This window comes from Triturus cristatus, chromosome 6, assembly GCF_964204655.1.
Source record: "Triturus cristatus chromosome 6, aTriCri1.1, whole genome shotgun sequence".
Lineage (NCBI taxonomy): Eukaryota > Metazoa > Chordata > Amphibia > Caudata > Salamandridae > Triturus > Triturus cristatus.
In genome coordinates, this window is record NC_140589.1 from 588,429,101 (window position 1) to 588,456,928 (window position 27,828).

The 27,828-nt window shown below is 43.5% G+C and overlaps 1 protein-coding gene across 5 annotated transcripts in view; it reads right to left on the minus strand.

The window, feature by feature from the left end:
- The window catches only part of SNAP91 (synaptosome associated protein 91), a 667,800-nt gene that overhangs the window by 366,101 nt on the left and 273,871 nt on the right, over window positions 1-27,828 (minus strand). For all 5 annotated transcript variants that reach the window (XM_085611031.1, XM_085611030.1, XM_085611029.1 and 2 more), the window contains exons 8-9: window positions 17,920-18,026; window positions 7,487-7,528 (exon numbers count right to left, since the gene is read on the minus strand). In XM_085611031.1, coding sequence (XP_085467157.1) covers window positions 7,487-7,528; window positions 17,920-18,026 — 149 coding nt within the window. The remainder of the gene's footprint in view (window positions 1-7,486; window positions 7,529-17,919; window positions 18,027-27,828) is intronic.

A 27,828-nucleotide genomic window follows, 5' to 3' on the forward strand; every position in this document is an offset into this window, starting at 1 on the left:
GGTCTTGATCCCGCCCCAGTGGGCGTGTTTGTTGCAAAGCACCCTGGTAAACGTAGTCCAGAGTAGTAATGAAGGTCCATAGTGGGTGCCATTGCCATCTATCCCTCAGTGATTTTTGCCCATCGGGTCGCCGGCTGTCCCCTTCCGAGTTCGTTGCTGTAGTGATGCCCCTGCGAACAGGTACGTTGTTCCGTGTCTCGTGCCCCAGTTGTGGCACACGGATCTGCGGCGAGCAGCGGGGTTATCTTCGTGACCCGAGCTGGCCACACATATTCCAAATGAACTTGCTCCGCAATTGAAGATACCCACACAACGCTATGTTTCAACCTTCTTTATTCGGGAGGCAGCAGCGGACTCAGGGAGGACCTCACAGCGCAATGTTACACCACTTGCCTACGCGTTTCGAGAGTCAATCTCTTCCTCATGGCATGGTGTTAGTCGGGAGAGTGGAAGCATGGCCATTGATTTTGCACAGGTGATAAGCAGGTCTTGATCCCGCCCCAGTGGGCGTGTTTGTTGCAAAGCACCCTGGTAAACGTAGTCCAGAGTAGTAATGAAGGTCCATAGTGGGTGCCATTGCCATCTATCCCTCAGTGATTTTTGCCCATCGGGTCGCCGGCTGTCCCCTTCCGAGTTCGTTGCTGTAGTGATGCCCCTGCGAACAGGTACGTTGTTCCGTGTCTCGTGCCCCAGTTGTGGCACACGGATCTGCGGCGAGCAGCGGGGTTATCTTCGTGACCCGAGCTGGCCACACATATTCCAAATGAACTTGCTCCGCAATTGAAGATACCCACACAACGCTATGTTTCAACCTTCTTTATTCGGGAGGCAGCAGCGGACTCAGGGAGGACCTCACAGCGCAATGTTACACCACTTGCCTACGCGTTTCGAGAGTCAATCTCTTCCTCATGGCATGGTGTTAGTCGGGAGAGTGGAAGCATGGCCATTGATTTTGCACAGGTGATAAGCAGGTCTTGATCCCGCCCCAGTGGGCGTGTTTGTTGCAAAGCACCCTGGTAAACGTAGTCCAGAGTAGTAATGAAGGTCCATAGTGGGTGCCATTGCCATCTATCCCTCAGTGATTTTTGCCCATCGGGTCGCCGGCTGTCCCCTTCCGAGTTCGTTGCTGTAGTGATGCCCCTGCGAACAGGTACGTTGTTCCGTGTCTCGTGCCCCAGTTGTGGCACACGGATCTGCGGCGAGCAGCGGGGTTATCTTCGTGACCCGAGCTGGCCACACATATTCCAAATGAACTTGCTCCGCAATTGAAGATACCCACACAACGCTATGTTTCAACCTTCTTTATTCGGGAGGCAGCAGCGGACTCAGGGAGGACCTCACAGCGCAATGTTACACCACTTGCCTACGCGTTTCGAGAGTCAATCTCTTCCTCATGGCATGGTGTTAGTCGGGAGAGTGGAAGCATGGCCATTGATTTTGCACAGGTGATAAGCAGGTCTTGATCCCGCCCCAGTGGGCGTGTTTGTTGCAAAGCACCCTGGTAAACGTAGTCCAGAGTAGTAATGAAGGTCCATAGTGGGTGCCATTGCCATCTATCCCTCAGTGATTTTTGCCCATCCTCATGGCATGGTGTTAGTCGGGAGAGTGGAAGCATGGCCATTGATTTTGCACAGGTGATAAGCAGGTCTTGATCCCGCCCCAGTGGGCGTGTTTGTTGCAAAGCACCCTGGTAAACGTAGTCCAGAGTCACGAAGATAACCCCGCTGCTCGCCGCAGATCCGTGTGCCACAACTGGGGCACGAGACACGGAACAACGTACCTGTTCGCAGGGGCATCACTACAGCAACGAACTCGGAAGGGGACAGCCGGCGACCCGATGGGCAAAAATCACTGAGGGATAGATGGCAATGGCACCCACTATGGACCTTCATTACTACTCTGGACTACGTTTACCAGGGTGCTTTGCAACAAACACGCCCACTGGGGCGGGATCAAGACCTGCTTATCACCTGTGCAAAATCAATGGCCATGCTTCCACTCTCCCGACTAACACCATGCCATGAGGAAGAGATTGACTCTCGAAACGCGTAGGCAAGTGGTGTAACATTGCGCTGTGAGGTCCTCCCTGAGTCCGCTGCTGCCTCCCGAATAAAGAAGGTTGAAACATAGCGTTGTGTGGGTATCTTCAATTGCGGAGCAAGTTCATTTGGAATATGTGTGGCCAGCTCGGGTCACGAAGATAACCCCGCTGCTCGCCGCAGATCCGTGTGCCACAACTGGGGCACGAGACACGGAACAACGTACCTGTTCGCAGGGGCATCACTACAGCAACGAACTCGGAAGGGGACAGCCGGCGACCCGATGGGCAAAAATCACTGAGGGATAGATGGCAATGGCACCCACTATGGACCTTCATTACTACTCTGGACTACGTTTACCAGGGTGCTTTGCAACAAACACGCCCACTGGGGCGGGATCAAGACCTGCTTATCACCTGTGCAAAATCAATGGCCATGCTTCCACTCTCCCGACTAACACCATGCCATGAGGAAGAGATTGACTCTCGAAACGCGTAGGCAAGTGGTGTAACATTGCGCTGTGAGGTCCTCCCTGAGTCCGCTGCTGCCTCCCGAATAAAGAAGGTTGAAACATAGCGTTGTGTGGGTATCTTCAATTGCGGAGCAAGTTCATTTGGAATATGTGTGGCCAGCTCGGGTCACGAAGATAACCCCGCTGCTCGCCGCAGATCCGTGTGCCACAACTGGGGCACGAGACACGGAACAACGTACCTGTTCGCAGGGGCATCACTACAGCAACGAACTCGGAAGGGGACAGCCGGCGACCCGATGGGCAAAAATCACTGAGGGATAGATGGCAATGGCACCCACTATGGACCTTCATTACTACTCTGGACTACGTTTACCAGGGTGCTTTGCAACAAACACGCCCACTGGGGCGGGATCAAGACCTGCTTATCACCTGTGCAAAATCAATGGCCATGCTTCCACTCTCCCGACTAACACCATGCCATGAGGAAGAGATTGACTCTCGAAACGCGTAGGCAAGTGGTGTAACATTGCGCTGTGAGGTCCTCCCTGAGTCCGCTGCTGCCTCCCGAATAAAGAAGGTTGAAACATAGCGTTGTGTGGGTATCTTCAATTGCGGAGCAAGTTCATTTGGAATATGTGTGGCCAGCTCGGGTCACGAAGATAACCCCGCTGCTCGCCGCAGATCCGTGTGCCACAACTGGGGCACGAGACACGGAACAACGTACCTGTTCGCAGGGGCATCACTACAGCAACGAACTCGGAAGGGGACAGCCGGCGACCCGATGGGCAAAAATCACTGAGGGATAGATGGCAATGGCACCCACTATGGACCTTCATTACTACTCTGGACTACGTTTACCAGGGTGCTTTGCAACAAACACGCCCACTGGGGCGGGATCAAGACCTGCTTATCACCTGTGCAAAATCAATGGCCATGCTTCCACTCTCCCGACTAACACCATGCCATGAGGAAGAGATTGACTCTCGAAACGCGTAGGCAAGTGGTGTAACATTGCGCTGTGAGGTCCTCCCTGAGTCCGCTGCTGCCTCCCGAATAAAGAAGGTTGAAACATAGCGTTGTGTGGGTATCTTCAATTGCGGAGCAAGTTCATTTGGAATATGTGTGGCCAGCTCGGGTCACGAAGATAACCCCGCTGCTCGCCGCAGATCCGTGTGCCACAACTGGGGCACGAGACACGGAACAACGTACCTGTTCGCAGGGGCATCACTACAGCAACGAACTCGGAAGGGGACAGCCGGCGACCCGATGGGCAAAAATCACTGAGGGATAGATGGCAATGGCACCCACTATGGACCTTCATTACTACTCTGGACTACGTTTACCAGGGTGCTTTGCAACAAACACGCCCACTGGGGCGGGATCAAGACCTGCTTATCACCTGTGCAAAATCAATGGCCATGCTTCCACTCTCCCGACTAACACCATGCCATGAGGAAGAGATTGACTCTCGAAACGCGTAGGCAAGTGGTGTAACATTGCGCTGTGAGGTCCTCCCTGAGTCCGCTGCTGCCTCCCGAATAAAGAAGGTTGAAACATAGCGTTGTGTGGGTATCTTCAATTGCGGAGCAAGTTCATTTGGAATATGTGTGGCCAGCTCGGGTCACGAAGATAACCCCGCTGCTCGCCGCAGATCCGTGTGCCACAACTGGGGCACGAGACACGGAACAACGTACCTGTTCGCAGGGGCATCACTACAGCAACGAACTCGGAAGGGGACAGCCGGCGACCCGATGGGCAAAAATCACTGAGGGATAGATGGCAATGGCACCCACTATGGACCTTCATTACTACTCTGGACTACGTTTACCAGGGTGCTTTGCAACAAACACGCCCACTGGGGCGGGATCAAGACCTGCTTATCACCTGTGCAAAATCAATGGCCATGCTTCCACTCTCCCGACTAACACCATGCCATGAGGAAGAGATTGACTCTCGAAACGCGTAGGCAAGTGGTGTAACATTGCGCTGTGAGGTCCTCCCTGAGTCCGCTGCTGCCTCCCGAATAAAGAAGGTTGAAACATAGCGTTGTGTGGGTATCTTCAATTGCGGAGCAAGTTCATTTGGAATATGTGTGGCCAGCTCGGGTCACGAAGATAACCCCGCTGCTCGCCGCAGATCCGTGTGCCACAACTGGGGCACGAGACACGGAACAACGTACCTGTTCGCAGGGGCATCACTACAGCAACGAACTCGGAAGGGGACAGCCGGCGACCCGATGGGCAAAAATCACTGAGGGATAGATGGCAATGGCACCCACTATGGACCTTCATTACTACTCTGGACTACGTTTACCAGGGTGCTTTGCAACAAACACGCCCACTGGGGCGGGATCAAGACCTGCTTATCACCTGTGCAAAATCAATGGCCATGCTTCCACTCTCCCGACTAACACCATGCCATGAGGAAGAGATTGACTCTCGAAACGCGTAGGCAAGTGGTGTAACATTGCGCTGTGAGGTCCTCCCTGAGTCCGCTGCTGCCTCCCGAATAAAGAAGGTTGAAACATAGCGTTGTGTGGGTATCTTCAATTGCGGAGCAAGTTCATTTGGAATATGTGTGGCCAGCTCGGGTCACGAAGATAACCCCGCTGCTCGCCGCAGATCCGTGTGCCACAACTGGGGCACGAGACACGGAACAACGTACCTGTTCGCAGGGGCATCACTACAGCAACGAACTCGGAAGGGGACAGCCGGCGACCCGATGGGCAAAAATCACTGAGGGATAGATGGCAATGGCACCCACTATGGACCTTCATTACTACTCTGGACTACGTTTACCAGGGTGCTTTGCAACAAACACGCCCACTGGGGCGGGATCAAGACCTGCTTATCACCTGTGCAAAATCAATGGCCATGCTTCCACTCTCCCGACTAACACCATGCCATGAGGAAGAGATTGACTCTCGAAACGCGTAGGCAAGTGGTGTAACATTGCGCTGTGAGGTCCTCCCTGAGTCCGCTGCTGCCTCCCGAATAAAGAAGGTTGAAACATAGCGTTGTGTGGGTATCTTCAATTGCGGAGCAAGTTCATTTGGAATATGTGTGGCCAGCTCGGGTCACGAAGATAACCCCGCTGCTCGCCGCAGATCCGTGTGCCACAACTGGGGCACGAGACACGGAACAACGTACCTGTTCGCAGGGGCATCACTACAGCAACGAACTCGGAAGGGGACAGCCGGCGACCCGATGGGCAAAAATCACTGAGGGATAGATGGCAATGGCACCCACTATGGACCTTCATTACTACTCTGGACTACGTTTACCAGGGTGCTTTGCAACAAACACGCCCACTGGGGCGGGATCAAGACCTGCTTATCACCTGTGCAAAATCAATGGCCATGCTTCCACTCTCCCGACTAACACCATGCCATGAGGAAGAGATTGACTCTCGAAACGCGTAGGCAAGTGGTGTAACATTGCGCTGTGAGGTCCTCCCTGAGTCCGCTGCTGCCTCCCGAATAAAGAAGGTTGAAACATAGCGTTGTGTGGGTATCTTCAATTGCGGAGCAAGTTCATTTGGAATATGTGTGGCCAGCTCGGGTCACGAAGATAACCCCGCTGCTCGCCGCAGATCCGTGTGCCACAACTGGGGCACGAGACACGGAACAACGTACCTGTTCGCAGGGGCATCACTACAGCAACGAACTCGGAAGGGGACAGCCGGCGACCCGATGGGCAAAAATCACTGAGGGATAGATGGCAATGGCACCCACTATGGACCTTCATTACTACTCTGGACTACGTTTACCAGGGTGCTTTGCAACAAACACGCCCACTGGGGCGGGATCAAGACCTGCTTATCACCTGTGCAAAATCAATGGCCATGCTTCCACTCTCCCGACTAACACCATGCCATGAGGAAGAGATTGACTCTCGAAACGCGTAGGCAAGTGGTGTAACATTGCGCTGTGAGGTCCTCCCTGAGTCCGCTGCTGCCTCCCGAATAAAGAAGGTTGAAACATAGCGTTGTGTGGGTATCTTCAATTGCGGAGCAAGTTCATTTGGAATATACACATACATATACACACACACATGATAACAAGAGGGTTTTTTTGGGGTTTTTTTTTTTAATGAGTTTTATATAGCGCGAACTAGACCCGAAGGTATCCGAGAACTTTACAGGAGCACCAGTGACGTTACAGGGGACACATTCATTTGTGTGGGATGGGGAAATTAAGTGATTTGCCCTGAACCACAGGAGTCCCTGCTGAGGCTCAAACCCGGTTCCCCAGCTTCGAGGTTGACCACTCTAGCCATTAGGCTACTTCCTCTTCCCATTACAGCATAAGGCTCTGAATATTACTGAGAACAGCATTTTTCACTTCCTGATGTAATGAAGTTCAGTTACAGCATCAGCTCCTGTCTGCATGAGAACCATATGTGTACATGTAAACTTATCACACCATGTACAGCCATTACTACAGACAGCACTTTCACCTAGGAGAATCCCTGCTCTAGCCTTAAATTATTCAATGTACATGCATTGAAAAGGATAATGGAGGCTACTTTTTATTATGCCACAAAGAAACATAACTAAAATGCAGCGGGAAGGCTATATTTTTAACCAAAGTATTTTTGCTGTATGTATGTTGAGAACTGGCCCCAAAAAAATTCAGGGTTGATGGATTTCCCCTTTTCTTTTTGAAATATGGACTGGCGACTTTGCAATTTCACCTTTGTAACATTAAATAATGTAGGGTTCGAAAAACCCTTGGGAGACTGCCTGCAACAAGTTTTATTTCTTAGAAGATCACAGCATTCATATGAATTATAGACTGGAGCATTTAACATTTTCAGTATGCAAAGATAGAGTACAGTGAGATTTGTGGTGTAAAACACAACAGCTATGGAAAATATATTTTCCCACTTTTCTTAAAATTAATGTTAAAAAGACTTTTACAAAAAACGATCACAAAGTAAATAAGGCTCTTGATTTACTACTTTGAATGGCTTACCTGAGTAAGATCGGGGATATCTCCTTTGTCAATGCCAACTTGCTGTTGCAAAAAAATAACAAATAAATTCATACACATTTTGGAAGCACTTGCCTCTATACAAATGTTACTAGAAATGTGTGCTCTTATTTGGTGAAACATGCAAGTCCGCTCAATAAACAATTGTACAGATTAATAGAAAAAACGTCATCATTTCCAAAGAGAAAATAATTCCAAAGTAACTATAATGTTAAAATGCTGTGCCACATTTTTTCCAATTAATACTGGCGAATTAGTTGTACAAACCACTATGTTACTTAGCTGTAAAATGGACTACAGAACTCAGTGGAACAAGCATAACGTAAGTACATCTATCAGCCAACAATTAAAATTTTTTACTCCATCTTTGTATTGTAACAGAAAGCATAAAGTAGGTCAGAGGGTCCCACCACTGACCAGTATTGGACCGCATATGCATTCACACTCATTTAGGTAGCAGCTCTCAAACCTCCCCAGCTGCCACTCTTGAAACTAAAATTAACATTGCTACACACATAGTGCACGTAAGGGAGTCCAATTTCATTTTAAAATGTAAGAGACAAGGACAAACAGGAGAATTTCTTAAGTAGTTGTAGAAGAGCCTTACTAGAGACCTTTCATAAGAATTTACTCCAAAAAGATAGAACTGCCTATGGAAACGCGCTTAAGATCTGTGATGGGGAACAGATCCTAGAGATCAAATGCACACAGACATTGTACGAGACAAAGGAGAGAAGAGGTTAGCGAAATTAAAAGAGACTCAGAATAAAACAAAACAAATATCTTGGATTGAAATATTCAGTGCAGAGAACTTTATTCAGGCTCAGTGGTATAATCTGCAATAAAAGGAGGACAATAAGATCTACGCATGTGGCCAGAAACAATATGAAGGAATACACAGTGGCGGTTTCTGCATGAAGGTGGCGGAGCATCGCCTTTCCCCCCTCCCACCGCCCACTGCCAGCCCGTGCAGGAAAAATAATATGGCAATGAAAAGATTTGATTGCTATTTTATTTTTCCAACATGTGCACTGCAGCAGCCAGCTGACCCTGATCCCAGAGACATACAAGGCGTGTCCTCTGCTGCCGATTGGTAGAGGACAAGAGCAGTGGCTGGCTGGATGCTTTAAAGTGCGCATGTCACTGTGGCAGGCTGTCTTTTGTGATGGCCAGAGTGACATGCACATTTTTAAGCTCTCCACTTAGTTGTCTTAGACAGCTGGGTGGAGACCAAGCACAGGACTACAGTGCCTGACGGAGCAACCAGCCAGCCCGCTCCATCCAATCCAGGCACTTCTCTCATGCTGATTAACAGCATGAGAGCAGCATCTCCATTGGTTAGGGGAACTCGACTCCAGATTCAGAAGAGGAACACAGAGGAGGACTGAGGATGTGCCGCCGTGGGTAAATACTATTTATTTTACTTATTTATTTAAAATGTTATTCTAGTGTTTTTGTTACTTATGGAGGGAGGGGTATTTTATTTTGAGCTTTTGTAGGGAGAGGTGGTTTACTTTGTGGTTTTGAAGGGTGGGTGTGTTTTATTTTGTGTTTTTGCAAAGCGGTGGGGCACTTCACTCGCCCACCACTTTCAAAGGGTACCAGCCACCCATGGGCATACAAAATGAAAAAGATAGCAGATGAAGTTTGTGAATAGCTCCTTGTCACAAAAGAATCACTCCTTCACGTTGAACTCTTCCGTTCACTATGAAAATGTTATGGAACAGAGGAATTTGAAAGGAAAATTGAGATTCAGGAATGAAAAAGCTATGGCAATACTAAACTATGTATATAGTAAGTAGTGCCCTTAGATTACATCAGATGTGGCTAATTAAAAGTATAGAGAACCAAAGCACAGAGGGAGAAAGCAAACTAAGTCATTAAGGCTCAGCTTTGGGAAAACGTTGCTTTGGGGTAGGAAGTGGCACCCATATAAGCCAAGAGAAACACAGTTTGGTCTCTAAAAGATAAAACAGGACAGCAGGCCCATCCTATCACCTTGTTGGAAACCAACTAAAAGTAGTAACTCACTTGTATTAGCTATGGGTCAGAGAAAACATTCACAGCAAATAACTGAACCCAACAGTTCTGTAGATGTCTCCTACACGTATACAGCTAAAAAGTGATACCAAATGTGAAATTTGTACTTAATTCAACTTTTAATTTGTTAGTTTTTGGTTGTACAAAATGCAGATTTCAAGTATAGATAAAACATTTAAAATGAATTGAATCAGCAGAGGTTGCCATTGTTTAGTGCACTGCCCCCTACAGAGTTTTTCTGCCCTGTAGATTAGAGGGTGCAATTTAACAGGTGATCCAGAAAGAAGTCTACTCATTCAGCCCTTCCCTCAAATGCAGTCTTGCCCAAAGGTGATACAGTTATCTACATATTCCATAACCTTCAGTTTTCACTAACTAAAATTTTAAAACACGAACATCAACTAGTTAAAATATTCTTCATCTTGTAATTAAATGAAGTTCAGGAAATTTGAATGCAAGATTTCCCGACTCATTAAGAGGGAAGATTTTTTATATTATTCTTAAGAATAGCTGATCCACTAGCAGAAGAAACAACTACCACAATATCCACCTTGAAGTATAAAAAATGTTGAAGGCATTTGTCACCTACCACAATGTGATTCAGCATTATTGCTCATTTAACAAGGATACACATTTTTAAACAGAGAAACCGGACTAAAGCACTTGAGGTATTGCAATAAGCAGCAAAAGCACGCCCCTACTCGCCAAGTACCTTTACAAAAAAGAACTAAACTACTGTTGTACATAGTAAATTAAGTATTTTAAGGTATATCTGTTCTAACACTCACATTCACACAGTACACTTTAACTGATTGTGAGCACTGGCTCTATTGACCAATAAGAACTAGCCTGTACTATGATGTAAGATATGTGGAGTGTTTTGTTGATATTTATATGATGTCATAGAATGTTGTGAGCAGATAAGTCTATACTTTCATGAGGAGCACAACTTCTTGCCATCACCTGCGTGTGGGCCTCATTTATGCTTATATATTAATAAAGACTTATTAACATTCTTATCCTGAGTGCCGTAGAGGGAATCCTAGATTTACCTTTATTTTAGAAGGGCCTTATTACAACTGCCACAAATCGGGTCAAGGATTTCAGTGGACTTTGCAAATATCGACACCATGGGATAAAGTATTTACTTTGTCTGGTAAATACATTCTCTTTTTAATTTTCTCACGGAAACTGGCCATTATCTGTAATTTGAAGCCTACTACACCCAATTCAGCATGCATCAGTTATTGCTAAGGATTTCCAATTTTGAGATTTTGGTTCTTTCCAGTGGCAGAAGTATTAATATTTCAGAAAAAAAACCTTAGGAATTTGTTCTAAATGACACAGAAAAGCAAAATAATAAGCCAATTAGGAGCAGAGTTCTATTGAGCGGATGTTAACCAACAACTTACCTTTGGAATGCCATCTCATCTCAATAAAGGAAAAAGGAAATGGTCAACAATTGCATTGTTATGAAGACAGTGAGGTCAAAGAAAAGGTAGACCTGAGAAATCTGATGTTAGTTGAGTAAATGACAGATCCCACTTGGCAGCTCTTGCTGAACTGTTTCCCACAAGTATACTAGCAACAGGGAAAGTTCTCATTAGCCCCATTTATTCACAGAAAATAGAGATTCTAAAAAGACGTCTAAAATCCCTATAGACTGATAGTATTATTTTTTGTTAAGTGAAAGTGAAAATATATTACATCAGGAAGCATGGATACCCAGACTAGTCCAACATCTAAGGTTTTGAAATGCGTATGATTAAATGAGTACGATCTAGCGGAGGCTGTCCAAAGTCTAATTTGAATATTACATACTTCAAGATGCACAATTAGGAAAAATTTCTATTCTGCCACAAATTTATTGGTGCGAGTTATAGTTATCTGCACTAACTATAACAGGGGAATTTCATTCGTTTTTTACGAGTGAAATGTCCAGCTAACTATAACATGTGTGAAACCTATGGTTTTTTAAGTGAATTTGCAAGGTTTTTTAAATGCTAATTCCTAACTATAACGTGTGTGAAACCTATGGTTTTTTAAGTGAATTTGTAAGGTTTTTTTTAATGCTAAGTTATGTATGTATTATATTTGTTATATATTTATTTTACAATAAACTACCTATGTATATAGTTATAGATTGACTGTATCCTGTAATATGGAATGGCTCGTTTAATATGTTTTTTTTTTTAAAAGGTTTTTCACCGTGCGCGCATGGTGCGCGCACCCCGCGATCTTTTGAAAAAAAAAAAAAATGTTTTTTTCACCCTTCGGGGTCCTTCAGGGACCCCCTGACAAAGGGGTCAGGAACTCTCTACCCTGCCCCCTTTTCACGTTCTCCACCTTTCTTTTTCACTGTCACACACCAAACACACAAAATGGCGTCCGACACTTCCTGATTTCGACCGATTCGAATGTTGACTGACATGTAACCACCAATCAGAATTGCGCTCGCGCACGTTAGGGTGCGCGCACGGTGCGCGCTTATAGATATTTATGTACTTTTAAATGCAATTTTCTCAGGAACTACTGAACAGATTGACACCATATATGCAAAAGGCACATGCCTGACCTGAGGACTACCTCTTTGCCAAATATCAAGTAATTCTGTTCAGCCGTTCGGGCTGTACCTTTCGACTAAAGGTCCTATGGGAAAATGCATGGGGAAAACGCGTTTTGGGACCCCCCTTTTTTCTCAGCCCCCGCTTGACGAATCACCCCGAGACTTTCAGGGTAGGAGCTGAGCAGAACGCCCCATTAGTTTTGAAAATTTCGCGAGGATTCGTCAACTGGCGCCAAAGTTATTCAAAATAGAATTTTCAGATTTCCTATGGAAACACGGTCCTAACTATAACTATCTACTGGCGACCGCCAGTAGATAATATACACATCTTTGTATTTTTGAATTTTGCATTTGACATCTGGGAAAGCTTTTGAGAGCATTGCGTAAAATAAACCCCAAGCCTTATTCAAAAGAGAGAGTCCTTGCATTTTGTAAAATAAAACCCTTTTCTAAAGGTGTTGTTTGTTTTGTGTTAAAGTGTTTTGACTGCGCCGGGTGTTGGGCTACCGTGTGGAAGAGCTGTGTTATCTAATTGGCGATATCAAAACACTAATTCTCCTACATAGCACCCAAAGCATGAAACAACTTCCCTCAACAGATCAGAGCCTCCTCCATTCTTCTTGAGTTCTGCAAAAGGCTGAAGACCTGGCTCTTCAAAATAACTATACAGAAACTACATACCTCCAAACCTGTTCAAGGGCCTGCATACCCACAAGGGTGGTTAGCGCACCATACAAATTCCCATAAACATCATAACTCCTGTTGTTCAGTGGTCTGTTGTTTCCAGGCAAGGCTTTCACTACATAAATGCCACAACATACTTACATGCTAATCTATTTGAAGGAAAGGGGTGGGGCGGAAGTAAAACAGAAGGGGTATTAAAAACACAAAATATCTCACACATATTTAGAAAACCAGAGTACATTTTAATAAAAAAAAAAAACATCCAAAATGACAAAAACCCAATCATTAGAACAAGAGATATGCAATTTTTAAGAATTAAGAGAAAATAGTGCCAAAAAGCAAAAAGAGACAACTCTGGATTTCTGGTCGTGATGGTTCGCAACAGTTACAAGCTTGGGCCGACCATGATGGAGCACGAGCCGGCTACAGGAACCCAGATAGGTCTGCTGAACAAGAGTACCTTCAATCCTAGTTGCTGAATGTTGTGAGGTCTCATGTTGAGCATGTGTCACACAGTCTGGGTGATGTGTTGGTTCCAGAAGAGCTGTGAGGCTGCAATGTGAGAACTTGCACTGCTATTGAGGCTGCCGTTGATTAAAGATTTGCCTCGCGAGGACCTACGTCTGGGGAAGCTTCAGACATCAGTGGCTTTGAAGCGGGCTGCAGGGTCCATGCAGAGTCCTTGTACTGGGAGAATCCTTGCAGTACAGTGGATGAGTCCATTCTGCTAAGGATAGTGCAGCTCAGCAGAGGAGATAAGCCAATTCTGCTGGATCCACCAATGGTCTGGCAGAGCACCTTCAGGGCCTTTTCCAGGGGTTCAAGACTGGGGTCGCACAACTTGGCAGCATACGACTCACAATGGCGGAGTCCTAGGTTCAAGGTTGTTAGAGCCTTCTGTCCCTGAGGCTCTAGTTAGGTAACCAGCCAACTAGCCCTTGGAGTTACTCTGGGGTTCTGGGTTCAACAGATGCAGTTCCAGTCCTCACACAGGCAAGAGGGCAGCAGGTCAGCACAGCAGGGCAGCAGTCTTTTAGGGAAGCAGTCCAGCATAGTGGCAGTCCTTACAGCAGATTATCAGTCCTTTCTGACAGAGTATCCACAGGTCCAGAAGCGTACTGAAATATAGGTGTCTTGGGTCCAATATTTATACCTGTGCCTTCCTTTGAGGGGGCAGAAGCTTCTACAAGTTTCCTTTTGAGGTCCACAGGCATCCTGCCTTCCCTGTCTTGGCTCCAGACTTACTACAGCGTGTATGCAGCCCTTTTTGTGGTGGCAGGACACAGCCTAATCAAGTGTAAGTACAGCTGTGCCTAGCTCGGCCCTCCCATCCTGCCAGTGACGGTCTATCCAGGCACACCTAAGCGGTCTATTGTGTGTGGCGGTCTAGAAGGAATAGACAAAGCCCAACTGTCAGCTACACCCACCCATGAGACCCAGAGACAAGCTGCAGGCACTAAAACGCTAAGGCAGGAAAATGGCAACGTTCTAAAATTGTCATTATAAAAAGTTTAATTTAAAATCTGACTTCACCATAAGAGGGGATTTTTAGGTCTCACCTAGGTAGTGCTTGCGCCGTCTCTTAAAGATATGCTGCATTCAGGTATGGACTTTAAGCTCTGCCCATTTTCTGCCGATCTTTACAATTGGCTCTTTCTTCTTGTCTTTTTTAAATGATGGCTTTTGATTTGTGAATAGGCATAATAGTCTCTCCTTAGTACCTCCCTCTCTAGCTTTCATTAGCATTTAGGGAGCATACTGACCAAGTGCATAACAATGGGGTCTGTTTATTTTATATGCAGCGCCACACAACACTCACGGGATGCCAGTTTCAGCAATGGAGGCTGCTTCTTGTTTGTATTTGCAGCGTGCCATGCGCGCTTTCACTTTAAGAATGGCTGCCGCTTGGTTTTTTATGTAGCCCCACACAGCACTCGCGGTACTCCGGCTTCAGCAATGACGACCGCTTCTTGTTTACAACTTCGTTTGTATTTGGTCCTTCTGCCTGACCATTGTTAACTTCGCGTGGAGCACCACTGTTTGTTGGAGCACGAAAAAGGCAAAGACATCCGCTAACTTGTAAAATGAGCGTACGAGTCAGAGGACGCGCATAGCTCATCTCAGAGTCAGGTAATATTCCTTTGCATGTGCCCTCTGCTTTACATGCACACTCTGCTTTATGAATTAATTTGGAAATACAGGCATATCCTCAATAACAAATACAGTTTCTTTTTATATCATACGCGAGGACTGCTTTCATAAGGTTTGTTCATTTAAATTCTCTACTACCGTCGCGTATAATATAAAAAATTAAGTCAGCAAACGGGAGGGTTGAAGGCAAAAAGTTAAAGAGGAAAAACACACCAAGGTCTAACAGAATTCACCTGAATGCGGCTGGATGAGCTAAAGTAAATGACCAGGGATCCTAGTCTTGAGCCAAAACATCTTGAACCAGGAAAATGACCAAAGGAAGTCACAGTGATCTTCTATCGTATTGTTTTGAAATGTACCATGTGTTGTTGTTACGCTAACAGAGCCTTAGAGAAGATGGCATAAAATATTTGTTACTGAAAAGGGAGGTCATAATCTTTCAGGGACCTTTCATTATGGACACCGTGAGGGAAATATGGTCCATTTCCGCCACCAGTCAAATTGACTGAACAGTATTATAGATCTTCAGAAGAGAATGAATGTTGAGTAGGTATTTACTTCGACTACCAGTATCATGCATGCATCATAGAGTCCTCTGACAGTACAGGTTGCAATTTTTGTCCTTTTAACTCTTAGAGAATGACACTGTGAAGATGTAGGCCCTACAACCACTAAACATGGTGGTCCTCCCAACTCTTGTGGTTTTCCTACTGGGGGGGTTGGGGATACAGGGAGGAGGGCTTTACAATTGGTGTTGTATGAATAATCAGCTTTCGTCCAGTTACTCCCTTAAAGGCACAAAGTTCTCCATGTGCTCAGTTGTAAATATCTTCTCCTGTCAGAGCTCTAATACTAAAAGACCCTGACCGTCCATAGCTAACTACATGGAGGAAGACGAAGGCTAATTTTGGAGAATTTGCACATTAGTATACACAAAGACATTTTAGGCTACATTAGGTTTAATATTTAAAAACAGAAGATTTGATATTATATTTGCACTTTGAGTTGTAAACATATTTTGATGCAGATTTCTTGCTTATAGATGAAGATTTCTATACATATAACAATTATGAAAAATATTATCGCCAGTAGCTCCGAAATGGGCTTGTAGCCATCTGCGTTGGGGTCAAAAAAGAGTCCGAAGAAAAACCCTGGGGAGTCAGCAGATGGATCACTTAGATTACATGGGCGGGGTGACGGTGTGTGGGGGGATAATAATGAATGCCAATTTTGTGACTCCAGTTTTATCACTCTACCAGGATAGACAAGGGAGCTATTGCAGTCCATGACCAACAGAAAGACATCCATTGCAGGTCCGAAGAAGACAGGATTACGTACATTACCACCTATATTTTTAATGATTAACCAAAAAAAGTCATTTTGTGAGTGCACAGAAGTCCAACAAGGCTTTTAAAGGAAGGTAGATGTTGGATCAAGCTTTTTGCTAGGTAACATGTTGTGCCCATGAGCTTTCGGAGACAAGTAAGGTTCAAACACTAAATTGCTAAAGATATACAGGTGTTCAGGACTAGATGAGGATGAAATTCTTTTATCATTTGCCAACCTAAACAGAGCTTGAGTGGGGTGTTAGTCAGAAGACAAATTTCCAGATTTATCCAGACCAACTACGTTGATATATGTATCTTTCACTAATATGATATCAATTCAACAAACTCAGAAGGGTGAAAAGCTGAAATATCTCTGCTAGAATTCAAAACTAAGACATACTGGAGTTCCAGCAAGGTCTTGGCACACCAAGTAGATTGCATAACATGAATTTTCAGAGCTATAAACTCTAAAGAAACTACAAACTGTAATGCCTAAGTTTCATTGTTAAAATAAAATGAGACCATTTTTGATAAATTTCTGAAGAAGCAATGCTCTGGTTGACTTCTAGGCTATGATCTAAAATTGTAGAATAGAAGCCCGCAGGATGGGCTTGGGCTATTTGATTGCCAACACCAGATAGCAGAGGATTTCTAGGGTAACTAAATGAGCAATTAAAGTTTGACTTTAATATTTAGATTTCCTTCAGAGGCACGTATACGTTTCACTGGAATTGAATCAGTTGACTGTCCAATCTATCTGCCTAGCTGTCAGTCTTTTTAAGCATGCAGTAGGGAGACAAAGTCTAATATGTTGGGTTGCAGGGGGCTCAGAAGTACTGAAATGAGGAATGTAAACTCTGAAACACTGCACAACAATGTTGAGAATACATTTGTCAAGAGTTTGAGAGACGTCACCATACATTCTGGACACCTCTAGCTGGGAAATGGACAGATATGGCGATACTAGTCTCCTCCTGAAATCAATATGAGCTCAGTTGTAGGTATGGTTTGTTATGAAGACCTCACAATATATTATATCTTACATATAATGATGGGCTGCTAATGGTGAGAAGCCTGGGATATTCGGTAGTGTGAGAAGGATACCACACTTGGAGCAAAAGAGGCAACATTGTAAATTAGGGCAAGTGCCATTGATGAGCATCTAAGTTAAAAACTTAATTGACTTATGAAAATTAACTGGTCGATGGTACAATTTTTGGACTATAAGTAATCCCAAGCCAGTTATTAAAATGAAATGAGATCGAAGATTAATATAAAATATAAAGAGCTGGTCATAGAATTATGCCCATGATTTGGCAACTTGTATAGAAGCCAGCAATCATTAACCACTTTGAAATCTAACATTACATGTATGAAACCTCTGAATAAGGCATTTTCAAACAAAGAAAGTGTTAGATTCAGGGACTTCTGCTATACATGTTAAATCAACTTGGCTCTATGTTAAACGTGTTATTTACTTTGCAGTGCCTCTTTTTGGATTTACTATATTCAAGACATCTGATTGTTGGTCTTCTGGGAATTATGTTGAAGAAAAACTGATCTAAATTGAATTGTATCTCGTCCTCAAATTTCCATAACAAAACAGTTAGACTGCAAATGGAATGGCAGATTTTACAATAGCTTACCTCTGCAACTTTAAGGAATTCAGATACTCGAGTCATTCTCGTTAGAAATCGCTTGTAAATTTCGAGAGCATCTTTGCACTGTCCCTTCTTCATTTCAAAAAACTTCTCTAAAGGCAAGATATCCAGAGCAAAATGTGAATTATGCCAATCAACAAATTAATTTAAAATGCAAGTTCATGCACTTGTCATACTATAGCTCTTTTATGAGACTTGCACCAGCAGTTGAGTAGAGCGTTAGCAGCTTCACCATATAGGTTTCATAACATATCTATGATTCCGTTATCCATAAATCATTAATTAAACAGTTTCTCTTGGTACAAATTTGTATATGCTTGAGAAATTAATTTGCTGTGTCAACAGGTTCATCCTAATGCCTGGCTCCATTGCATTTATTTATGTAAAAACTGAAAATGCACAAGATTCTAAAAAGCAAAATGAACAAATGCGGACAAAACCAATAGCTATAGCATTATTTATAGTCCAATAAAATAGACATACAAACTTGCTCGTAGTGGCATGGATCATACATCTACAAAGACAGATCTAGCAATGCATACCGGCATCAATACAATAAAGCAAATAAATAAATCACTCGGTCACAGGGGACACTGTTGGTGCCACCTCAATAGTCAAATTGGAGCTTCCCTTAAACATTACTATGAAACACGTTGCAATTCTTAGCATGACGAAGATTACTAAATGATGAAATGTCATTGGAGATTGACGAATGATGGAGCTCATATCTGAACAACTACTGATGATTATTACAGTTGTATGCAGCATATGGGGGCTCTTAGACCTATAAATAGTACAAAATGTAGCAGCAGAATAGAGGCTCCAGATTAACATTGCAACTTGTTTTTACAGAAAATATGGTGAAGGTATACCAGTCTTCCAGCAAGAGTGGTAGGAAAAAATTAATTACGTTATGCTGAAAAATCCTGTATAAATGAACTTGCAAACAACATCATGTAGAAAGCAAAGGTAAAGTGAAAGATCAACTAAGTCTTAAAAATCGAAACAACCCAAGAAGACAAGGCCAGCAGAAAGGAAATGTTTTCTTACAGTGCGAGTCCTTGAGCAGTCATGGTTTACAGACAGAATATTTCATGGTCTCCCAACATGCCTCTCATGTGGAAGGAGGGCAAAGAAGTATTGAAAGTAATAGATGCAGGATATGCACTTCAAATTCTACATTCTGCCATATCTGAGGTCAGTACCAGGTAAGGCTGCAGACAAAGTATACGCTGGCCATGTATGGAAATTGGAGAGTAACTTCTCTTTAGTTTCAAGATTGCCCCCCAAAACAGCCACAATTCCATTATGTCAAGATCTAAGACCTCCCCTTTCTTGCCAACCGGTCCCTGCTCTAAGACCATCCCTTACCTGTTGTGTGGCCCCAACTAAATCAAAGTACATTTAGATGTTTTCATCTCCTGTTTCTCTCTCCAAGTTTGATAATTCCATGTGCAGTGGTTCCTGTTAAAGCATTATATAATAAGTCTATGATCAATGTATCTCCAGTTTGCTCCTGCAGTTGCAGTCTTTCCGTTTTATTCCCATCAATTTCTGCAACAGTCATGCAAACTCAACTCACTTGTGTCCATCCTGCTTGCTTCAATTCTGCTCCTGTCCTGCACATTCAAGCTCCGATCCTGCCCTGTACACTCCATCTTTGCTCCTGTGCTACCCACCCCACCTCTGCTCCTGCCTTGCAAACTCCAGCTTTGCTCTGGTCCTGCAAGCCCCAATGTTGTTCCAGTCCTGAAACCCCCAGTTGTGCTCCAGTCCTGAAAATTCTGGCTCTGTATGCTATAATCATGCAAACCCCACTTCTCATCTTACCTAGTTCCAAACATTAAGGGCCTGATTACAAACTTGGTGGATGGGTTACTCCGTCACAACGGTGACGGATATCCCGTCCGCTGAAATATAAATCCCATAGCATTCAATGGGATTTATATTTCCCCAGACGGGTTATTTGCCACAGGTTTCATACAGTAACCCACCCAAGAAGATTGAAATCAGGCCCCAAGTCTTGCAAGAAGACCTATCATTGGAACTTTTCACCCAAAGATTTTTCAGTCTGGCTTGATATTGCAGGCCTATTGCTGACAATACTTTAACAAGTACACAGAGTGGGGTTTGGCATCTGAATATTACCCTGCCACTGCATACTACTTTATGATTAGTGTATCATTTCATCCCCAGGGAAATGTACCATTGTAATGCACGAGAGACTACTTTACACAAGTAAAGGACACTCAATCATCATACTGTTTATCACATTCAATTCTTTATCATATATTATAAGATTTATTATTTAAGATTATATTAGAAATATATATTATATATATATATGTATATATAAAATATATATTCATATTCTAGACTTATATTATAATCTCTTCAGTGCAGCAGACATTTTTCTAAATGTAATTTGGTGACTCAAGTGTAAGCCTGACCCTAACATGCTCTCCTCATTTCCATTCCTTTGTCACATCTAGATAGCCGGATCTCAAGATGGCCACCTTTTGTATTAGTGGTTTGCAGTTTCTGCCACTGGCACGGAGGCCTATTATTCATATATTTTAACCTTGATGTAATGTATTTGCTTCATAATTGATTTTGCTTCATTTGATATTCTTTTCACAGAAATAAACATAGGACCATAATGAATGCTCCCTTGATTCACTTCATTTGGTTGCCTTCATTATAGTTCTTCTCTTTTTAAAGTCAAACATAGTTGGTCTTTAAATTCTAGAATCTGGTTCCTTGTAGACTGTGGGCTCCAGGGCCTGCATGCCAAACTGAAGCTGAGCTGGTTAGTATTCAAGGCCACATTCTAAGTGATGCAGTGATCTTTGTCATTTCAAATTTGTTCCTACTTTTCCTATGGATGATTTCACATCACCATACTAGATTTGTTTAGCTTTCGACCAGAAAGTCCCCTAACAAGCACCCAAAAAGCTGCCTTCATTTAATATAACCCCTTTCCTCTCAATTTAACACTAAGCAGGACTGATCATTGACACATCACTTGCCCATCTAAATACATTAACTCCTTCATGCAAGCCTTCCATAAGAACCAATCAAATATCTATGCCTGTCACCAGACAAATGCTCAATCCGAAATACCTGAAAACCACATTGAACTGCCTCCATGAACACCCACTACCAATATGTTCACAGTAACTGACATTTTGCACCAACCACCATGCCATCTAGAAAAACAGTCACCAATTATCTTAACTCACTCTTCCAAAGAGAATCCTAAACCAGGACCCTAAAACACTTCGACTAATCACGTAACTTTTTAAATCACAAATGGTATAAACAAAAATGCTGCACTTGGTCCAAACCTCCAAAACTACTTCCTAATCTGTATCAGAAATATATATGAAGACAATCCTACTTTCAGAAAGCAGCAGAGTAGCCTTCTCAGTTGGAGTTTTTCTCACAGATAATGTCTCTTTCTGCAATTCACTTCCTTTGATATATTATCTGACTGTTACTAAAACCACACATGCTTGCTTTCTTATTGCCCACCTTTTTTGGATCCAGGGTTCTCTAAATAAAGTATCCTAGTTCAAATAAAGGTTCTAAACAAGTTCCACCACTACTCAGTCAACAAATATCATACATTCAGCAACATCTCAATTAGGTCGCGGTCAAGCTGATCCCCCCAACCCTGAGCCTTTTTTGTGATATTTGCGCTTAAGCTTGCAAAACATTTTTTCCACAAAAAATATTCAGGCCACATTTCACAAGTCAGTTTTTCCTCCACATGTTGGAGAGTCTAAAAGTACCCTGAGCTTGTGGATCGGCCTAGAAGGAAATAAAGAAAATATGTCAAATGTAGCAGAATTTGTTTGTTGTTTTTAGAAAAAGGGTGAAAAGTGCTGCGCAAGAAATTGTATGATTTTCTTTCTAAACATCGCCTTAACAAAAGGTTTAGGGTGCTAAGGTCAGTCTCTTGCCAGCTTTCAGGAGACGAGAGAGTTGGCAATTAAATGGTAATCTATTTTTCTGCTTTTTTGTGGTTTTTACCCATTTGCAATTTGAGGTGGAAAGTGATGTGAAACCCACAGGAGAACCTGAAAAGCCATACTTTTCTGAAAAGTAGACACTATTCTGAATTTAGTGTGGGGATATTTGTGTAGATATGTCATGGTTTTTCAGCTAAACTAATCATTAAAATAAAACACTAGTGAATATAAGTAGAAATAAATTGAAATAGGTGAAATTTCCATCTGCATTTTTTTATTTACCTGAGGACAGTTACACAACAGTAAAATGCCATTATGTCTGTCAGACTCTTCTGGTCACAAGCGTATATAGTGTTTTTTGGTAGTTGAAAAAAACAGAGCAAACAACTGAGCAGCAGTATAATGATTTTTCGTTGTGTACCAACTATGCATCAATTTGTATGGAAAATCTAATGAATCAAAAAGGAGTATGTAAGAAATCTCTAAATATATGAAATGTGAATTATTTCTACAACTCTGAATTTGGTGTTACCAGGGCCGGACTGGGAACCAAAACCGGCCCTGGCAAGGTCCTCGGCCGGCCCCCCCAGGGGGTTGGGTGTGCCGCCGAACTCTTTGTCCGGGCCGGTTTTCGGCCGTTTTTGTTACAGGGCCGATTTTGCAGCTATGCTGCAAAAACGGCCCTGTAACAAAAACGGCCCCCAGGGGCCCAAATGCGACCCCCACCCGTACGGCGCACCGGGGGATTGCCCGGTGCCTGCTACAATCAGTCCGGCCCTGGGTGTTACCCATAATACCATATGATTCAGAGGACATTTTGCAGAATGTGTTTTTTCCTTTCAGACTGGCTCACAGTTGGAAGGCAAAAGTAGAGAGAAATTCAATTGATAATCGTAGGAAATTGGGTTATTAGTTATGCAGGATGTGAGGCTTATGAAAATAATTCTCCCACAATTGTCTCCTTACTGAGAGCTAAGCACCCTATTGTAGCACTTAATTCTCCCAGGTTGAGTTGATTGAAAACTGGAGATTATCCACTACAAGAATCCTAAGAAAGGAGAAGGAACACAAACAAAATTAAGTCTATATTAGAATATGGGTAGTTGTTTAAACCATGTAACAACTACTGTTCAAAAGATCTGCAGGCCTCATGGGAGCAAATGGCTGGATAATCCCCGTTGCCACACATGTCTCCACCTTAAACACTAGGGGGCATATTTATGAAAATTGTGGTGCGGGGCAATTCAGCATGTCATCTTGCTGCTCTGCCCTGCATCACAGGGAAAGGGCAGGAATGCACTGTATTTATCCAATACAGCACATTCCTGTCCTCTTCATTTGCGCTGGTGCCATTCTGGCAGCCTAGCACCAATGCAGGCATCTTTGCATCATAGTACAAGGGTGAATGGTGTTGTAGGCAGCATTGTTTTGTGCAGGAAGGAGCAGCTTTCTGCACAATAACGTGCCTAAGGCAAGCCTGCCTGCGCCCGTCTGCGACTGGACGTCGCCGGGAGACAGAACTCCTGCCGATTTGCCCCCAATTCCTGGTCATATACTTGGTAATCACTGCTCTCATACACGCCTTGAACTATTAAAGATTAAGCACAGTCTCATTAATTCTTGCAGACATTCAGTCCTCCCTGATCTCTCCCCACCTAAAGCTCTGGAAGGCCCGTTTACATGCAGATTCCAGAGTACAAATTCTGAATACTCACTGACCAACAATTAGATTCTCGGTCAGAGAAATAGTCCAATCCCCTGTACCAACGACATGAATGGCCCTTTTCAGACTCCCTGTGATAAAGGTTGGAACTGCCTTCTGGCTAATGTTAGATCCCTGCCTAAACACGCAGTCAATATCTGGGGTCTGCTTTCCTCCAAACACCCCCCCATTTAGGGTTTCTGACCGAAACATGGATAAAACCCATTTCTAACCCTGCAATTGTGGTGGCACTTCCAGAAGGCTATCGCATTCAAAAAGGTGATAGACCGGGTAGGGCGTGTGGAGGTATAGCAATTATCCACAAGGATTCCATTAAAATCTCTATTTTAGATCAACTGTGTAAAGACACACTAGAAATTCTAGTCTTTTGAATAGACCTACATCCACAACATAGCTGGAAAGGAGCTCTTGTATATAGACCCCCAGGCCCACTGTTAGACTTTTCTTAACAATTGATGGAATTTATCTCCCCGCATGTCATCTCAACTAGAATTGTTTTACTTTTAGGTGATTTTAACATTCACAGTGAAAATACTGCTAATCATCACACCTCTGCAAGCCTGGCACACCTGGCCACACTCAACCTTATCAAGATTAACAACGCTCCCACTCACTCTGCAGGACATACGTTGGATCTAATCCTTACTAACTCCCCAAATATCCTCCGTGGAGAAACATGCCCTTTGACATGGTCAGACCAATCATTGATCGAATTTCAAATTAGTAGCCCCAAAGATTACTCTGCTACTAATCCTCATTCTATGTGGTGGTATAGACAATGGCATAAACGTACGCCTGATCAGTTCCAGAACTTAATTCCTTCCCGGAATCCTGATTTTGATAGTGTGGAGGAGCACCTGGTCTACTACAACACTATTATAAAATCCACAGTTTATTACTTATCCCCATTGAAGCAGTGTCCTCACCCTCCCAAACGGCCCCAAACTGCTTGGTATTCTCCCCTCCTTCGGACGGAAAAGAGTCACTGTAAAAAACTAGAATGGAAAGGACGCCTCTCACATGACCCACAGCACAAGGAAAGATATAAAGAATTACTGGCTTTATATCATAAATTAAAAATCTGCCCACAAAACTTACATTGCGAGGCAACTTGAGCAGGCAGGTAACCCCAGGACCCTGTACCAGATCCTAAAGTCTTTTACAAACCCAAAGGCATGCAACAATGAAGAGGCCCATTCTCAAACTCTATGTAACATAGCAAATCACTTCATCCAGAAAATTTGCATGATTTATAATAAAATCACCATGGCTAGTGGTACCCAGAGAGGTCCTACGCTAGAGCACTCACCAACTACATCAAATGCTTTACTATTGGAGAACTTTCCTCTACTCACACCCGATGAGGTAGAATCTCTACTACAGAAAGTCAAATCTGGATCTCCATCAGATTTCATCCCCACTAGGACCACTTCCCTGCTCGTCAAGCAACTTGCTGCCCCTATTTGCACCATTCTTAACAGCTCTTTAAAGGAAGGCAAACTCCCTCTTGAATGAAAAGCAGCGCAAGTAGTCCCAATCCGGAAAAACCTTAAAGTTCCCATGGACGAGGTACCCAACTACTGCCCTATTTCCATGCTCCCTCTTCAGAGCAAGTTTTTGGTAAAACTTGCCTGGATGTCTCGCAGTCAGGCTTCCGGGCCAGACACAGCACCAAGTCCGCCCTGATAGCAGTAACCGACAACATCAGAATGTCGCTGGACAGAAGTAATGGTCAGGCAGTACTTCTGGGGCTGCTTGACCTATCGGCAGCTTTTGACACCATTTCCCACCGGATCCTGCTTAGGATACTTTAGGACATGGACGTCCAAGGGAATGCGCTGAAATGGTTGGCAAACTTTCTGACTGATAGAGCTCAGACGACTAATCTGGGTCCTTTTCGCTCGAAGACTACAAGAGTAACCGAGGGAGTACTGCAGGGCTCCTGTTTGAGCCCTACTTTATTTAACATTTATGTTACTCCCTTGGCGGAATTAATGAGGAAACTAGGATTCAGTCCAATCTCTTACGCGGACGATACTCAGCTTCTAATCTCCTTTGATAAATCTAATACCAACATTCAGACCATTTTTTCGGAGGGTTTGAAGGCCATTGCTGATTGGATGAGTGACAACTTCCTTCAACTTAACGCAGATAAATCCGAGTTTATGTTGCCAGAGGAATTGGGCTCTGCCCCTACTCCTAAAAAAGTGGTAAAAAATCTGGGAGTCCGCATAGACCAGAAACTTACGCTTGGAGAGCATGTCACCACTACTGCGGGGGCATGTTTTCACAAACTTGGCCTACTAAGTAGAGCCTTTCCTTTTCTACCTTTTTCTACATGAAAAATGCTGATTCAGGTACTAGTGTTAAGCCGCCTGGACAACTGCAATGCCTTGCTGGTCTCAGCCAACGAAACCTGTTTAAACAAATTGCAGGTAGTCCAGAATACTGCGGCCCACCTAGTAGCCAATGCCCCTCCCAGAACGGCCTCTTTACCCCTTCTTCAACAACTACATTGGCTCCCAGTGTGGAAGCGGATTAAATTTAAGATCTGCTACACAGTTTTCAAATCTCTTTATAACTTGGGTCCTAATTATCTATCAGACAAATTTGTAAGGTACTTACCTTCCAGGTCCCTTTGTTCAGGATCTAAATCACTTCTTTACATACCTCAGTTTAAAAAAGCTCGCTTGACTGGCAAAGCTTTTTCTCACCTAGCCCCCCTTTTTTGGAAGCAACTGCCCCTTCACTTAAGTCAATGTTCGGACTACTTGTAATTTAGAAAGCTGTTAAAAATCGATCTGTTCTGCATGGCTTAATAAATCATAAATCTGTCGTAGAGGTCTGCATTGTGCATGTACCATGTTGTGTTGTGCAAGCATGAGGCAAACCTTCAATTCAATTCAATTTTTTATTTGTTACGGAACTCCTACGGAGGTCCACAAAAATACACCAATACAATAAAAAGACATGCTTTAAATGCTTTTTTAAAATACTCAAGTAATTTAAAAACGGAGCAAAGAGGGAAGGACATACTTTGTAAAGGGTGCAAAATTCTACATTGTCCAACCAACAAGCATTACAACATGCAAACTAAACTCTTTAAGAATTTCCTAATAAATGGCCAGAAATGTTTTAAAAAATTGAAACATCCTATGGCAAACTATTTCATTTGGTGGGGACAAGACAAAAGATCGAGCCTTATGAGAAGAATGAATATTAGATTTGATGAATGAAGGTCTTAAAAACATGCGCCTGGCCCTACGAAGTTTCGGGAACACAAATAGCATGTGATTAAGATCCTGAATTTGTAAAAAACACAATTCACAGATTCTCTCCCCTCAAGGAATTGTTTCCCAAATGCCAGTCACTTCTCTCAGGGGCAACAGGTTGGTTCTCAAAAGTAGTATCAACCTTCTAATCCCATGTGGGAGATTCCATGAAAGATAGGGCTGAGGTCTACTCCCCACGGCACTCTCACAGACCACCTCATTGCGGGCTTTAGATTGACTTAAAACTGTATCTCTTGCCGTGCTAATCGAGCTTACGGACTTCTTTAAGAATGACTTCAATGCAGGCTTTGGCATGGGTGAATCGCAATTTAAACTGAGCCCAAATGATCTGAAGAAAGCGGATTTATCTTTTAGTTTAACAAAGATTTCCATTCTCATAGCGGCCCTAAGGGTGTCCACATCCCCCCAAAAGAGGGAGTCCCCCCACCTCAGGACCACTGACAAGGATGAAGTATATGAAGAGACTAGATGGAATTCCAAGCGTAGAACATGAGGGGCAGCCAAAGAATTTAAATTACAAATTTGGTGGAAAAAACGGCCTTCAGCCGTATCAAAAGCGAGCCAATAATTCCTATCCAGTACTTCTGCAGCATACGTTAATGAAGGACGAATTTTAACCTTAATTACTGACAGAACATGCTTAAAATGGCATCTTCCACAGGTTTTGTAAAATCTTGTTAAAGCTCCAGCCTGGGTGGCAGCCTTACAAATATATTCTCTGAGTCTCGCCCGTTTTTTTTTAAAAACCTTCCCCAGATACAGGTACGAGTCTACCGATTAAAGTTCTTCATGCCCCAACAACCACGTATACACTTTCTTTATTCGGAGACCTTTCTTGCGGAAGACTAAAATTTTGCTTTTAGCAATACTAATTTTCAAAAAATGGTCCTCCTCATATTTGGTC